Source organism: Acipenser ruthenus, chromosome 51 (assembly GCF_902713425.1).
Source record: "Acipenser ruthenus chromosome 51, fAciRut3.2 maternal haplotype, whole genome shotgun sequence".
Taxonomy (NCBI): Eukaryota; Metazoa; Chordata; class Actinopteri; order Acipenseriformes; family Acipenseridae; genus Acipenser; species Acipenser ruthenus.
This window is the reverse complement of record NC_081239.1, coordinates 2,228,306-2,242,639: the sequence shown is the minus strand read 5'-3', so window position 1 is coordinate 2,242,639 and position 14,334 is coordinate 2,228,306. Positions and strand designations below refer to the sequence as shown.

At 40.6% G+C, this 14,334-nt stretch overlaps 2 protein-coding genes and 1 long non-coding RNA gene across 7 annotated transcripts in view; all 3 read right to left on the bottom strand.

Annotated features, from left to right (window-relative positions):
* The window catches only part of LOC117967867 (metastasis-associated protein MTA2-like), a 44,135-nt gene extending 42,510 nt beyond the window's left edge, over positions 1–1,625 (bottom strand). For 2 of the 4 annotated variants that reach the window (XM_059016050.1, XM_059016051.1), the window contains exon 1: positions 1,113–1,625. In XM_059016050.1, coding sequence (XP_058872033.1) covers positions 1,113–1,140 — 28 coding nt within the window. In that variant the 5' untranslated portion in view covers positions 1,141–1,625. The remainder of the gene's footprint in view (positions 1–1,112) is intronic. The other 2 variants (XM_059016048.1, XM_059016049.1) reach the window with 1 other exon arrangement.
* A 3,645-nt stretch (positions 1,626–5,270) lies between these two features.
* Positions 5,271–14,334, bottom strand: part of LOC131722702 (echinoderm microtubule-associated protein-like 3) — a 59,225-nt gene continuing 50,161 nt past the window's right edge. For both annotated transcript variants that reach the window (XM_059015659.1, XM_059015660.1), the window contains 6 exons: positions 13,827–13,915; positions 12,926–13,023; positions 12,580–12,667; positions 9,887–9,985; positions 8,352–8,482; positions 5,271–7,338 (listed from right to left, as the gene is read on the bottom strand). In XM_059015659.1, coding sequence (XP_058871642.1) covers positions 7,141–7,338; positions 8,352–8,482; positions 9,887–9,985; positions 12,580–12,667; positions 12,926–13,023; positions 13,827–13,915 — 703 coding nt within the window. In that variant the 3' untranslated portion in view covers positions 5,271–7,140. The remainder of the gene's footprint in view (positions 7,339–8,351; positions 8,483–9,886; positions 9,986–12,579; positions 12,668–12,925; positions 13,024–13,826; positions 13,916–14,334) is intronic.
* On the bottom strand, positions 11,000–12,569 carry LOC117967855 (uncharacterized). Its single transcript, XR_009320005.1, has 2 exons — positions 12,282–12,569; positions 11,000–12,129 (listed from the first exon to the last, which is right to left on the bottom strand). It is a non-coding gene; the product is annotated as an uncharacterized LOC117967855 (long non-coding RNA).

Sequence of the window (14,334 nt, the reverse complement as noted above, 5' to 3'; positions counted from 1 at the left end):
GGAACAATGGTGCACAGTGCACCAGGTGCTCGCTGTTAGGGCCAACTGCCCTTAAAAACATCTACACACAATTCGCCATGTTCTGTTTCAAACGTCTTCTCCACTGTAGGGCAGAGCTGTTACACTACTGTGGAATTATACGCGTGTTTGGGGGCTGATGCAAGTCAATAGGGCAAGACGATGATACTTTGTGGAGGAAATGCTGAGATGTTCACAGAGATCACATTCATGGGCAACGCTTGTGTGTGTGGCCAATGAGGAAACGACTCGTACTTGCCACCAAAACAAAGTGTACTCTTCAGCGTCTCAGATGCCAGTAAGTCAAATACCAGAATCTTTTACACACAGCCAACAAATGATAAATTACAGGTGTACCGTGGAGGGAGGGAGGTAATTTTTATATATATATATATATATATATATATATTACACACACACACACACACACACACATTTAAATAATGTACTGGGAGAAAGACCATTACTTATCGGTTTTCTTAATACAAAGTGGTACACACACACACACACGGGTGGATACTTATATATAAATTGTAAAATAAAATATAAAAAGGTAGCCCGAGCATCTCAGTAGGATTCATTCTGTTTAATTGACCTAGATCTGATTCGCTGTGATACTGTACGAGCAAGCATCTGTTTTTAAAAATAACTAAACGGCGGGATTAGAAAATAATAATAATAATAATAATAATAATAATGAATATATGTTACCTATGTTGTAATTACAAAGGCTAAAAAAAGACAAAAATGCATATTTTAAAAGTTATAACTTACTTAAATATTAAATAGAAATAAAAACGTATACTATTTATTAGTGCATGTAGCCTCGCTTTTATTCTTGAAAAAAAAAAAAAAAAATTAAAGGGTCAAAATACTTTCACTTGCCTGTTAGTGTTACTTAAACTAAAGGACTCAAACCTGGCCTAAACACCACCAAAATACTGTTAATTCATAACTTGGGTCAAATAACTCCGCTTTGTGTGCCTAAAACGGCAAAATAAACCGCCGAAAATAGTCGACAAACTCTCCCGGCGCGAAACAAACAGTCAAAAAAAGACAACAAAACGCACAATATTGAAAAGCACGCGACTTACCTCCGACCCTGTACATGTTGGCCGCCATTCTCCGTTCCTTTATTAACTCTTGTTCGCTCCCGACAGGGATTCCCCCGCGTTTCTGAAGAGAAATCGCCTACAATTGTAATTATTTTCAGAGTCCACCCTCTCAAGAATCAGTGGAGACCCGCACGGCGAGTTACGGTGGGGGAAAAGTTTAGTTTCCGTTGCTTGGGTTTAAAATGTTTTATTGTTCCCGGTCGGATACGAACTCTCCCTCCTCCCTCACCCTCATTCACACACCCTTACATACACACAGCCCAGTCAGCCAGCCTCGTCTGTCTCTCTCACTCCGCTCTTCCTCTCATCCTCCGCTCCCAGCCTCATCCTCCTCTTCTTCACCTCCGCTCTCTCCACCTCACCCCCTCTCTGCCGCCTCACGTCATCTTCGGGCATCTCCGGTAACTACCCGAATCAAACCTCGGGGAGCGTTGCGTCATCTTCGGGAGTGTCCGTATCGCCCGTAGAGACTGAGACGCCATCTTCGGCTGTGTCCGGGAATCACCCAAATCGACACACAGTGACGTTGACGTCATTAAGGGAGAATAAACGGAATGGAACAGGAACCCGATTGGTTAAAAAAACGTAATCTCCGCCTCCCCCCCCCGCCCCCCGCCAGTATCTCGTTAACTCTTTGCTGGACACAGCAGTGTTCATTCAATGATCACACCAGTGCAGAACAGATTATTTTAAAGCTACTGTAAACGTATAATAAAGGATAACAGGACATTAATTGGAAAATATGATGAAAATATGATTTAGGGCAGCAGTGTGGAGTAGTGGTTAGGGCTCTGGACTTCTGACCGGAGGGTCGTGGGTTCAATCCCTTGTGGGGGACACTGCTGCTGTACCCTTGAGCAAGGTACTTTACCTAGATTGCTCCAGTAAAAACTCAACTGTATAAATGGGTAATTGTATGTAAAAATAATGTGATATCTTGTAACAATTGTAAGTCGCCCTGGATAAGGGTGTCTGCTAAGAAATAAATAATAAATAAATAATGATGAATGCATGTACGCAATTTGGAAATAAGCAATGTGCCCGCAGTGAATCACCACTGTGCTTGTCCGCAGGTCCTTTCTGTACCCTGCAATTCAAACTTAACAGCACCCTGGGGAACACATTGAACTGAGATTGGAGGATATCCTTTATAGCACAGGATTTGTTAGAATGGGACAACTAAGGGGCTGAAAACAAATCTACTGGTATATGTATAAGCTTGCAATTCCAAGGCTCTACAAAAAGATCATGTAGTGAAGCAGAAAATCAAACAGTGACTCTAAACAAGAAGAAATATCAGAACTCAATGGGACGACGGTTTATTATCATAACATTAGAAAATATGAAATGCTAATAAATAGTTGATAAAGAGCAACGTGTAGTGGGTGTGAAACATCAGAGACATCCAAACTAATATATTCTTATTTAGATTCACTTCCTGTTTCACATCCTGCAGCCTCTATAGTCATATCTAACCTCCTGGTACACCTGGTACCCCAGAGTGTAACCATTAACCTGTCCCCCCTGCAACACTGCAAATGTGATATTTCTTACATCCACTAGGGGCAGAGTGTTGCAGGGGGACATATCAAAGGTTACACTCTGGGGTACTGGATGTACTCAGAGATTAGACATGATTCTGAGAGCTCTATTGAGGTGGATATATATATATATATATATATATATATATATATATATATATATAGAGGGTTATAGTACTGTGTATGAGGGAATATCAGAATCAACGGGGCAGCAGTGTGGAGTAGTGGTTAGGGCTCTGGACTCTTGACCGGAGGGTCGTGGGTTCAATCCCAGGTGGGGACACTGCTGCTGTACCCTTGAGCAAGGTACTTTACCTAGATTGCTCCAGTAAAAACCCAACTGTATAAATGGGTAATTGTATGTAAAAATAATGTGATATCTTGTAATCATTGTAAGTGGCCCTGGATAAGGGCGTCTGCTAAGAAATAAATAATAATAATAATAATAATAATAATAATAATAATAATAATAATATGAGTGTTGATATATGGGTGCACTTGAATGGAGTAACAGTTGAATGGCTAAATTCTATTGATAATTAGTAAGATAACAGAAACAGGCTGCAGTCACGTGTGATCTAAACCCATATGGTATAAATACCGGGCATGGAGGCGACACAGACAGAGAAGCCTCGAATGCCTCCAGGATCATCATGGACCATCGGTGAATCAGTCTGAGGGCTCTCTCCAGGGGCCGGTTTTTCAAAACTTTGAATCTGGATCAAAGTGATCCGGATTTTGGAATCCTAAATTTTGTGATTGAGATTAATTTTATCTGGATCGTTTTGATCCGGTTTTTCAGAAAATGTCACTGCTGGATTACATTTATCCAGACTAATCACTATTACAAAATCCAGTGTTTTGAATAGGCTAGTTATTAATAGTTCATATATATATATATATATATATATATATATATATATATATATATATATATATATATATATAAAAAGAGGTCTTATTTATGATATAACCTAATTTAACAAAATAAATAAGATTGTAGTAATGATTAATACACATCTTTATTTATTTTGTTTTATATTCTTTTTTTAAGCACTCTAAATCACTTTAAATGTTAGTGCACATATAACGCATGCACATAATGGTTACTTATGCCTACTTAACAGAAATTAAATAACTAAGTCTAAATTGAATAAAAATAAAACTTTTGAAAAAAGGATATGTGTTTTTAGACTTCTTTATCGTCGGTCAGGAGTCCAGCATCTCTCAGACGAGCTTTAAGGAGGCTTATGCGTATGCTTTTTTTATTAAAGCTATACCACTGAATACATGTTTTCCTTTTTGCTTGCATGGATACAAAACTAAATATGTAAATTTATATTATAACACTCTATTTGGACATATAGTGTGTGTTTGCTATGAAAATTTAAAAAAATATATAGATTCGATGATCATTTAAAAACTAAATCCACCTCCGCAGTAGGATCACAATAATCCTGGTATTTTGGATCAAAGTGATCCTGATCTCCACTTTAAATTCTGAAAAACCCAATTGCAACAATTGATCGCGATTAAAAGTGCGATCGGATTACCAAAACCGAAATCCGGATCACACTAATCTCAATCGCATTTCGAGGTTTTGGAAAACCCAGTTCCACAATATAATCCTGATCAAAACGTGGAAATCCAATTACTAAAGTTTTTGAAAAAACTGGCCCCAGGTGTTCAGGTAATCAGTTGCCTAGCTTTGTTAATACTAGAGGCATGTATTGCATCTAAACAATAGTGTTCAATGTGGAATGCAATGTGGGTATTGGGGATCTAATAAATGATAAACCTTGTTAAAATGTGAAGCATCGTCTGGTCTCATCCTGGTAGCGTAACAGTAGTTAATTCCACGTTTACCTGAATTCATAAACCTTACACTGGAAACTGGTGTTACTTTCTACAACTGTGAAAGCTTACAATACCATTAAACTAACTGTAGCTCACAAAATAATCCCTTTAGCTACACAGGGCTCTAGTGCGCCGTTTCAAAGGAAACCCATGTTACAGCACTCATGTTTTTTCATTTTAAAACGTATCATCTGGCCAAACTTTTGGTTAAGAAGTTCTCAGTTTCTGTCTTATTCTTGGGGTATCTGTTTGCACTTCCTGGGTCATTTCACCTCAGCAGTGCCTTCTGGGTCATGTTACTGGCTGAAAACATGTCAGTCAACAGAGGAAGCAGCTGATTGGTTATTGACAGGAAAGGAGCCAGTGAAGGGGTGGGGACAACCATCCAGCTGACCAATGAAGTACAGAAATAATCGCTTTCAGAGATTTCTTCAGCCTATGCAGTACCAGATGACATGTTTTAAAAGGAAAATGTGTAATTGCTAGAATAAGAGTTTGGAGAGCTGTATACCAAAGGGATCTGCATGGTGAAGGACTTTTATGAACTATTTTGTTAGCTGCAATTGCTTCCAGGTTTACAAACACTACATTCTGAAGCATTTATCTGTAAATCATATTTTATTAATAGTAAAGCTTGCTAAATCCCATAGTAATTGTCATTGTACAAAAAATATACATATATACAAGCGGGAGGGTAATTTAATCCATTAAAAAAAAAAGTTCATTTAAAATCTCAAGATGCTATGCTTTAAAAAATCTTTTTTTTATTTTATACAACATGTAAGAGTTTCCGTGTTGTATGGTGTCTGCAAAGCACTCTGAATGATTCCTATTGCCGTTACTCAAGCACCGTGTCGAGGTACTTTGACTATGACTCCTGGAGCTGCTCTTCAAGCTGCTAGCCATAGATGCTACAGCCAACACGTCTATATTAAAGTCAAGCCAGTGCTATCTAATTATATGCTAACTTGGAAACACGTTTCCTTTAGTTACGCTGGCAATGCACTGCTCAAGATGGTACTGATGCATCCTGGTATATTTTGGCTGATCTAGCCTGTATTACACATGTCTGGCAGGCAACTAAACAGCTTGTCTAAAGAATCAGGACTGAATAGACTTCCTTATTCCACTTGAACCATGCGACACAATGACCTAGCAACTTTGTCAGCCCCTTCCAGTCTACATTTATACTGACAGAGAGTAGGCGGGCTGATAAAGTTGAAAGGTCACGCTCTCACATGATTTGAATGGAATGAGGAAGGCTGTTCAGTCCTGGCAGTTAGGATTCTCCAGACAAGCTCAAAGGTACGGGTACAGGCAGATTTATAGAAACATGATAAGAGCTCTATATGAGAGCAGCAGAACTCAGAACCACACAGAACGATTGCAAACACCATAAAACAGGAGGATTTACAAAGTATCGGGTATCATGTTAAAATGAAAACACAGGTTTGCTTTAAAAGGTGTTAAAAATATAATGTACATTTCCAGATCTCTTATATAACAGAGCTAGTATTATATCAATATATCAGTACTGGTTTCCAAAAACTGTTAGAAATGTTGCCTCACATTGTGATAGTTTGTCGGTTCAGTTTTTAAGAAATTTGAGTCCTTATTCAGTAACCAGAATAGATTCAAATCAGTACCTTATTTTTTTATTTCATTTTTTCTTTTTTTATATAAGTTTTACTGCAATTGCTTTGTGTCACATTAAGGGCAAAATCTGAAGAAAAAAAAAAATGCTTTTCAAAAATCTAACTGGCCCCATTTAAAAGGCGATTAGCCCAACTGTATAGCCAGAATGGATTGAAGCTGCAATGTTGAGTTTTTAATACATTGGAAAGTGTAACTGCAATGTCTCAGTGTCACACTGTGCATAGTCATGAAAACGCTGTGCTGCTTGAGAATGCAGCACAGCACAGCACAGCAGAACCCAAGCAAGGCAACCAAGCTACAGAGTTAGAGCACTCCCTTAGAAAAGTTTACCACAGTACATCTGACCTGTAATAGCTTACCATGGTCTGCATGTTTCTAAATATGCTTTACCACACCTCTCTGTGCTTTGCAATGCTTCCCTATGCTTTACCAGACCTCTCTGTGCTTTACAATGCTTACCTATGCTTTACCATACCTCTCTGTGCTTTACAATGCTTACCTATGCTTTACCAGACCTCTCTGTGCTTTACAATGCTTCCCTATGCTTTACCATACCTCTCTGTGCTTTACAATGCTTCCCTATGCTTTATCAGACCTCTCTGTGCTTTACAATGCTTACCTATGCTTTACCACGCTTTCTCTGTGCTTTATTACACTTTGCTGTGCTTTTTTAAGGACTGTACCCCTCTGTCATGAAGGCATGTTCGCTCAGATTTACACATTTTGTAATCAAGTAATTTCTTTGATTCACTTTCCTTCTTTCGTTCTGGTCATTAGAAATCACCAATCCATCCCAACAGCGTAAAAACGTTCTATTAAAATCCCCTTTAAAATCTTTTGACAGCCTGAAAAAAAAAAACCCATTCAAGCAGTTTTGAATGGGGATCTTCTTCTCCAGTGTTCAGCTGCAGTTCCCCTCCTGTGCTCTAGGTGTCTCTCTCTCTCTCTCTCTCTCAGCCGCAGCTCCCTGTCTCCACAGAGCTGGTGGAAGCGGAGGACACTGATCTGCTCCGGTCAAGCCCCACTCTCACCACTCTCCACTGCAGGATACTGGTGTCCTTGCCTCCCATTGAGATCAGGTGGCTGTCGTTGTGCGTGAAACGAACGTTGGTCACATGACTACCATGACCGTCGTACCTGTGGCTGGGGGCCTGTGAGGGACACAAAGCAACAGATTCACACACAGACCTGATCGCGGACACAGCCCCCACACACACTGCCAGTCCCATCACTCCTATACACAGCTTTATTGCTAACACACAGCTATGGACAAAAGTTTTGCATCCCCCTATAGAATTCATTTTGCTTCATAAAGTCTAATGAAACCTGCTGAATAATGTTATGTTAAGATATTGAATTGCATACCACTTCGTAGTTTTCCATATACTGACAAAAACTGAAAAATGTGACATTTCAAAATCTAACATGAAATACTGTACTACTATTATGGCTTCCGGTAGAATTTTGCGATATCATGTTGTAGTTTCTTTGATTACACAATGTTAAATAAAATATCTAAATTATGTTCACATAGTTTTTTTGTTTTTTTTAATCACATCTCAATCCTAAAATTACAGTTGATTCAAAACTTTTGGCCACAGCTGTACAGAAAAACAGCTAGATTTGCTTCCTATTGTAGTCAATACTGTAAGCGCAGCTCAGAAACCAAGACTAGTGGAAATTAAGACTCTCTCCTGAGACAGACTAAGGACAGAGGGAAGGAGACGCTCCATCACACAGAGAGTGGTGCTGGGATGGAATGGGTTGCCTAGCCATGATGTAGAGGCTGAATCACTGGGATCGTTTACGCTTTGGGATCAACCAGGAAACCCAGCATAGTGGGACAGATCTCTGCATCAATAGCTTGAAATATTAAATACTGAATGGATTCCCTCAAGACACCTTCCAACACCTTGAGGAGTCTACGCCACGTCAAGGCTGTGATCAGGGCAAACGGAGGCCCAACCTGATATGGGGTACAGTTCTGGGAACCGGACGAGCCAGGATGGGCCCTCTCTCATTCGTAAATATTTTTGGTGAATAGGGCCCAATAATACAAAGCTAGTAAGAATCACTTCTAATGTTGCTTGTTGCTATTTTCACCTGACATGATTTCAATGTGCTGTGTGTATCCCAGTGCTGGAGGGAGAGCGGACTCACTCACCTTTGGTTTGGGACAGGGGTACTGGAAGAGATGAACTTTACAGAAATCATCTGCGACTGCCACCACTCGCTCATTGTGTGAGCGACACAGGGCGTTGATATCCGTGCCATCTGAGCCCTCCAACCACACCCCTGAAACAACAGAAACACGAGCTCTTCAATCTCAGGGTCTATACTACACCGCCTGCACTCCTTATTAGGACCTGGTGCGGGGCAAGATCTCCTGCTACACCCTGGGACCCTTTTTGGAAGCTTAACCAACAGTTTAATATCATTGTGGATCTAACCCAACGATGCTTCCAAGAGATCCACCGTACCAGAACTGGGAATGATTTGAGAAGCATGACAGAGACTACTTCTATGGCCAGAGTCCCCAGATTGAGCAAGTGTGGGATGAGCTTGGGCAATTATTATCATGATGCTTTGCTTATCTCTCTGCAAAAATGCAATTGGTTTATAAAATCTGTAAGTGCATTTACTGATTTTCACCCAAAATGCATCCCATCTCAAGCATGTTAAATACTGATTATCACCAAGAAAATCCATGACTTTATATTCAGTAGATATATTTATGTAAAAAAAAAAATACAAACTAAAAAGTGATTTTATAAAAAAGAGAAAGGAATTAAAAATAAATCTTTAAAAAAGAGGATATAAAAGAACAGATTATTGAGAAAAGTTCACAAACTCAATAGAAATGAACCACTTGAATATAATAATTAATAATTACATATTCTAAATTATTACCCAACATTTCAAAAATAGTTTGGAAGCATTCACGTATACTTCATAATTATAAATATTAAAAAATATTTCCGAAAGTGCCGATTGTGGCTTTTAGAAGGGATGCAAATTTAGCTGACATTTTGGTACATAGCAGACATGAAACGGATCGCAGACACATTACAGGACATTCAAACCTGTAAGAGCACTTGTAAGGTATGCAGATACATTCGTAAAGATAAACTTAATCACAAAAAGAGAAAGAAAAAGTACTCAAGCTTAAAAAATCCCTCATGAAAAACTAGCAACCTTGTTTATGGTATATTAATTAAATATACAGGAGAGACAGGTATAACATTATACAAATGCATACAGAATCACCTATCAAACACAAGAAATACAAAATGAACCAGTGGTTCAGCACTTTACAAAGAACGAGCAGAACACGAATGACCTAAAATTCGTAGTTTTAGAAAAAATATAATTAGAATAATGTACAATAAAGAAAACTAAAAGAAAACAAATGGATACATAAACTCAGTACCAGGATGTCTGAAGGTTTAAATAGAAAGGAATATTAGATCATTACATCATCAACTCCAGTATGTGGTGAATGACATCACAATCACATGAATAGATTTAAATAGAAATAAATGAGTGTAGTTGCCATGACATCCAAAGCCTGTAAGTGCCTCCACTGTATGTTTTCAAACACACTTTCCCTTAAACAAAGGTATGTAAACCTGAAAATGAGCTCCTGTTGAAAGTGATTTCTCATGGTGAAAGCTGTGGAAACGTGGCTCCAGTACTCACCAATGACGTGGAATCCCAGTACACAGGTGTAGGAGGCCCACTCGCGATCCTTACTGTCGAAACGATTCCTCAGCAGCTTGCAGCCCCCCTTCACGTCCCCTGAACACGAGAGAGCAGAGCCGTGAGCCACAGCTCCTTCGTTACCCTGCTTATAACACTATCCCACCGCTCCTTTGTTACCCTGCTTATAACACTATCCCACCGCTCCTTCGTTACCCTGCTTATAACACTATCCCACAGCTCCTTCGTTACCCTGCTTATAACACTAACCCACAGCTCCTTCGTTACCCTGCTTATAACACTATCCCACAGCTCCTTCGTTACCCTGCTTATAACACTATCCCACAGCAAAGTGTGAAAGCACAGGGAAAGCATGGCAAACCACAGAGAGGTATGGGAAAGCATAGACAAGCATTATAAAGCACACTGAAAGTATGACAAACCATAGACAAGCACTGTGAAGCACTGAGAGGGACCGGACAGCATAGGCAAGCATTGTGAAGCACAGATAGCTCTGGTAAAGCACAGGGAAGCACTGTAAAGCACAGAGAGGTATGGGAAAGCATAGACAAGCATTATGAAGCACAGTGAAAGCATGGCAAAGCATAAATAATATGAAAGAGGAGCACATCATGGTAAACGTGGATCTGATATCATCCCCATCACTGTGTTGATCTCACATTCTCCAATATGAAAGAGGAGCACATCATGGTAAACCTGGATCTGATATCATCCCCATCACTGTGTAGACCTCACATTCTCCAATATGAAAGAGGAGCACATCATGGTAAACCTGGATCTGATATCATCCCCATCACTGTGTAGACCTCACATTCTCCAATATGAAAGAGGAGCACATCATGATAAACCTGGATCTGATCTGCATCCCCATCACTGTGTAGACCTCACATTCTCCAATATGAAAGAGGAGCACATCATGGTAAACCTGGATCTGATATCATCCCCATCACTGTGTAGATCTCACATTCTCCGATATGAAAGAGGAGCACATCATGGTAAACCTGGATCTGATATGCATCCTCATCACTGTGTAGACCTCACATTCTCCAATATGAAAGAGGCGCACATCATGGTAAACCTGGATCTGATCTGCATCCCCATCACTGTGTAGACCTCACATTCTCCAATATGAAAGAGGAGCACATCATGGTAAACCTGGATCTGATATCATCCCCATCACTGTGTAGACCTCACATTCTCCGATATGAAAGAGGAGCACATCATGGTAAACCTGGATCTGATATCATCCCCATCACTGTGTAGACCTCACATTCTCCAATATGAAAGAGGAGCACATCATGGTAAACCTGGATCTGATATCATCCCCATCACTGTGTAGACCTCACATTCTCCAATATGAAAGAGGAGCACATCATGGTAAACCTGGATCTGATCTCATCCCCATCACTGTGTAGACCTCACATTCTCCAATATGAAAGAGGAGCACATCATGGTAAACCTGGATCTGATCTGCATCCCCATCACTGTGTAGACCTCACATTCTCCAATATGAAAGAGGAGCACATCATGGTAAACCTGGATCTGATCTGCATCCCCATCACTGTGTAGACCTCACATTCTCCAATATGAAAGAGGAGCACATCATGGTAAACCTGGATCTGATATCATCCCCACCACTGTGTAGACCTCACATTCTCCAATATGAAAGAGGAGCACATCATGGTAAACCTGGATCTGATATCATCCCCATACTGTGTAGATCTCACATTCTCCAATATGAAAGAGGAGCACATCATGATAAACCTGGATCTGATATCATCCCCACCACTGTGTAGATCTCACATTCTCCAATATGAAAGAGGAGCACATCATGGTAAACCTGGATCTGATATCATCCCCATCACTGTGTAGACCTCACATTCTCCAATATGAAAGAGGAGCACATCATGGTAAACCTGGATCTGATCTGCATCCCCATCACTGTGTAGACCTCACATTCTCCAATATGAAAGAGGAGCACATCATGGTAAACCTGGATCTGATATCATCCCCATCACTGTGTAGATCTCACATTCTCCAATATGAAAGAGGAGCACATCATGATAAACCTGGATCTGATATCATCCCCACCACTGTGTAGATCTCACATTCTCCAATATGAAAGAGGAGCACATCATGGTAAACCTGGATCTGATCTGCATCCCCATCACTGTGTAGACCTCACATTCTCCAATATGAAAGAGGAGCACATCATGGTAAACCTGGATCTGATATCATCCCCATCACTGTGTAGATCTCACATTCTCCAATATGAAAGAGGAGCACATCATGATAAACCTGGATCTGATATCATCCCCACCACTGTGTAGACCTCACATTCTCCAATATGAAAGAGGAGCACATCATGGTAAACGAGTGATTGTATTTTTTAATGGTATTTTTTCATTGCATTTCTAAACAGTAAACTGGTGAGCGTCTCTCTCACTCTTTTCGCGCTGCTCTTCCTGTTGAAGGAACACAGTCGACACACGGGAGCTGCTTCTGGGAGTTTGTAGTAGATCAATTCAGAACGCTCAGTCATTCCATATTCTCTTTAAATATATATTTCTTCAGAAAAGAACATTTTTTGCTATTTGTTTTCTTTAAAAGAACTAGACAGATAGACAGATAGACAGATAGATAGATAGATAGATAGACCTGTCTTCACTTACAGTAGAGTATCTCATAGTCTCCGGAGTTAGACATGATGAATTTGCTTTCTTTAGACCAGTCAAGGTGTGTGATGAAGCTGGAGTGACCCTAAAAACACACAAACAAACATGTTATCTAGTACTGCACAAAGTTGAAGGAATCTCCGTTTGCAAGCCATGCTTTCAGTTGGTGTTGCACTTCCTGGGTCGCCTGGAGAGGGAAAGCTTGCACAGGTGTAGAAGGGGAGACTAATTTTGTACATGTGTGTTCTCCCCAGGAATGTACTCTAAGCAAGATTAGAACACGATTACAACAATAACTAGCTAATTCTAGACGGCCCGGAGAATCTTGCCGCGCAGGTCTTACCGTGCATCTTCCAAAGCGCGTGTAGCGCCTGCCATTCTCTGCCACGGTGTAGATGTAAATGAAGTTGTCATGTGACCCCACCGCCAGGTAACTCCCATCTACAGACAGACAGGAGAAGCCGTTACAGAGCTGGCCTCATGATGGTTCTTCCTTATGAGTCAATTACCGTTTCAACTACAGTCAGGCTTGCTCTTTGTCGGCATGTTTTTTCATGGGCTCACACACCTTTTAGGGTTTTTTGTTGCAACCCCATGCACCCTGTTAAATATACAACAGGTTTCACCACTTTCAGTTTACGAGTCATTTCTGAGCAGCTGAGCAGAGTGGAGATACCGCGATCCAAAGTCAATAGCAAACAGCAACAATAGCTTTTTCTCCCTAATTTAGAGTATCCAATTCCCCTCCATCACCGCAGCAGCTCCCCTGCAACAGCTCAGGAGAACTGAAGGTGAGCAGGCGTCCTCCGATCCCCAAGCCAATCGCCTCTTTACAGCCAGAAACGAAATTCATTTGAAGCATAACTATCCCTTTTTATAACTAATTGGATATTAACTCCCTGTAAGAGAAATTGATTCCCCAATTCTCCCAAACCCTCTCTCTATCCTGAATGTAAACCAGTATGCAGCTGGAATCGGGTCTGGAGTTGAATGGTTTCAGAAGCAAGGATTCCTCATTTTTCTCTCAGCTGAAGAGATTTTATTCTTTTACCCTGTCCTCCTAGCTTATTGAGTCCTGGGATCAGCCTAGTTGCCCTTCTCTGTACCTTCTCCAGTGCAATGATGTATTTTTTTGTAGTGAGTTAACCAGACCTGCACACAGTATTCTAGGTGGGGTCTAACTAGAGCCAGCCAACCAGTATCAGTTTCTTCTGCAAATAAATAAGGAGGGTGGGGGTTCTGACCTGGAGAGTATCGGACCACCGAAAGCTGCTCGTTCCCATCAGTGTAGTCGGAGACAATGTCCTTCGTCTCAATGTCCAGGACCACCCACCTACAGCAAGACACACATGGAAACTGAGACTGCCATTCCGGGTACTGACAGCAGAGGGGGCAACGGTACAGGCTACTCAGTTTCAGAGCCTCAGATCACAGTGTATTCTGCACAGCATAGCTCCTATTCTCAGAACTGCCTTAAAAGCTAGTTCTCCTTTAAGTGTTCTGTATTTTCATTCACACATTGATTTTTTACAACAGTGCGCACATGTATTAGAACACCCCATTGCTTCTGTATCAGAACACCCCATTGCTTCTGTATCAGAACACCCCATTGCTTCTGTATTAGAACACCCCATTGCTTCTGTATCAGAACACCCCATTGCTTCTGTATTAGAACACCCCATTGCTTCTGTATCAGAACACCCCATTGCTTCTGTATCAGAACACCCCATTGCTTCTGTATCAGAACACCCC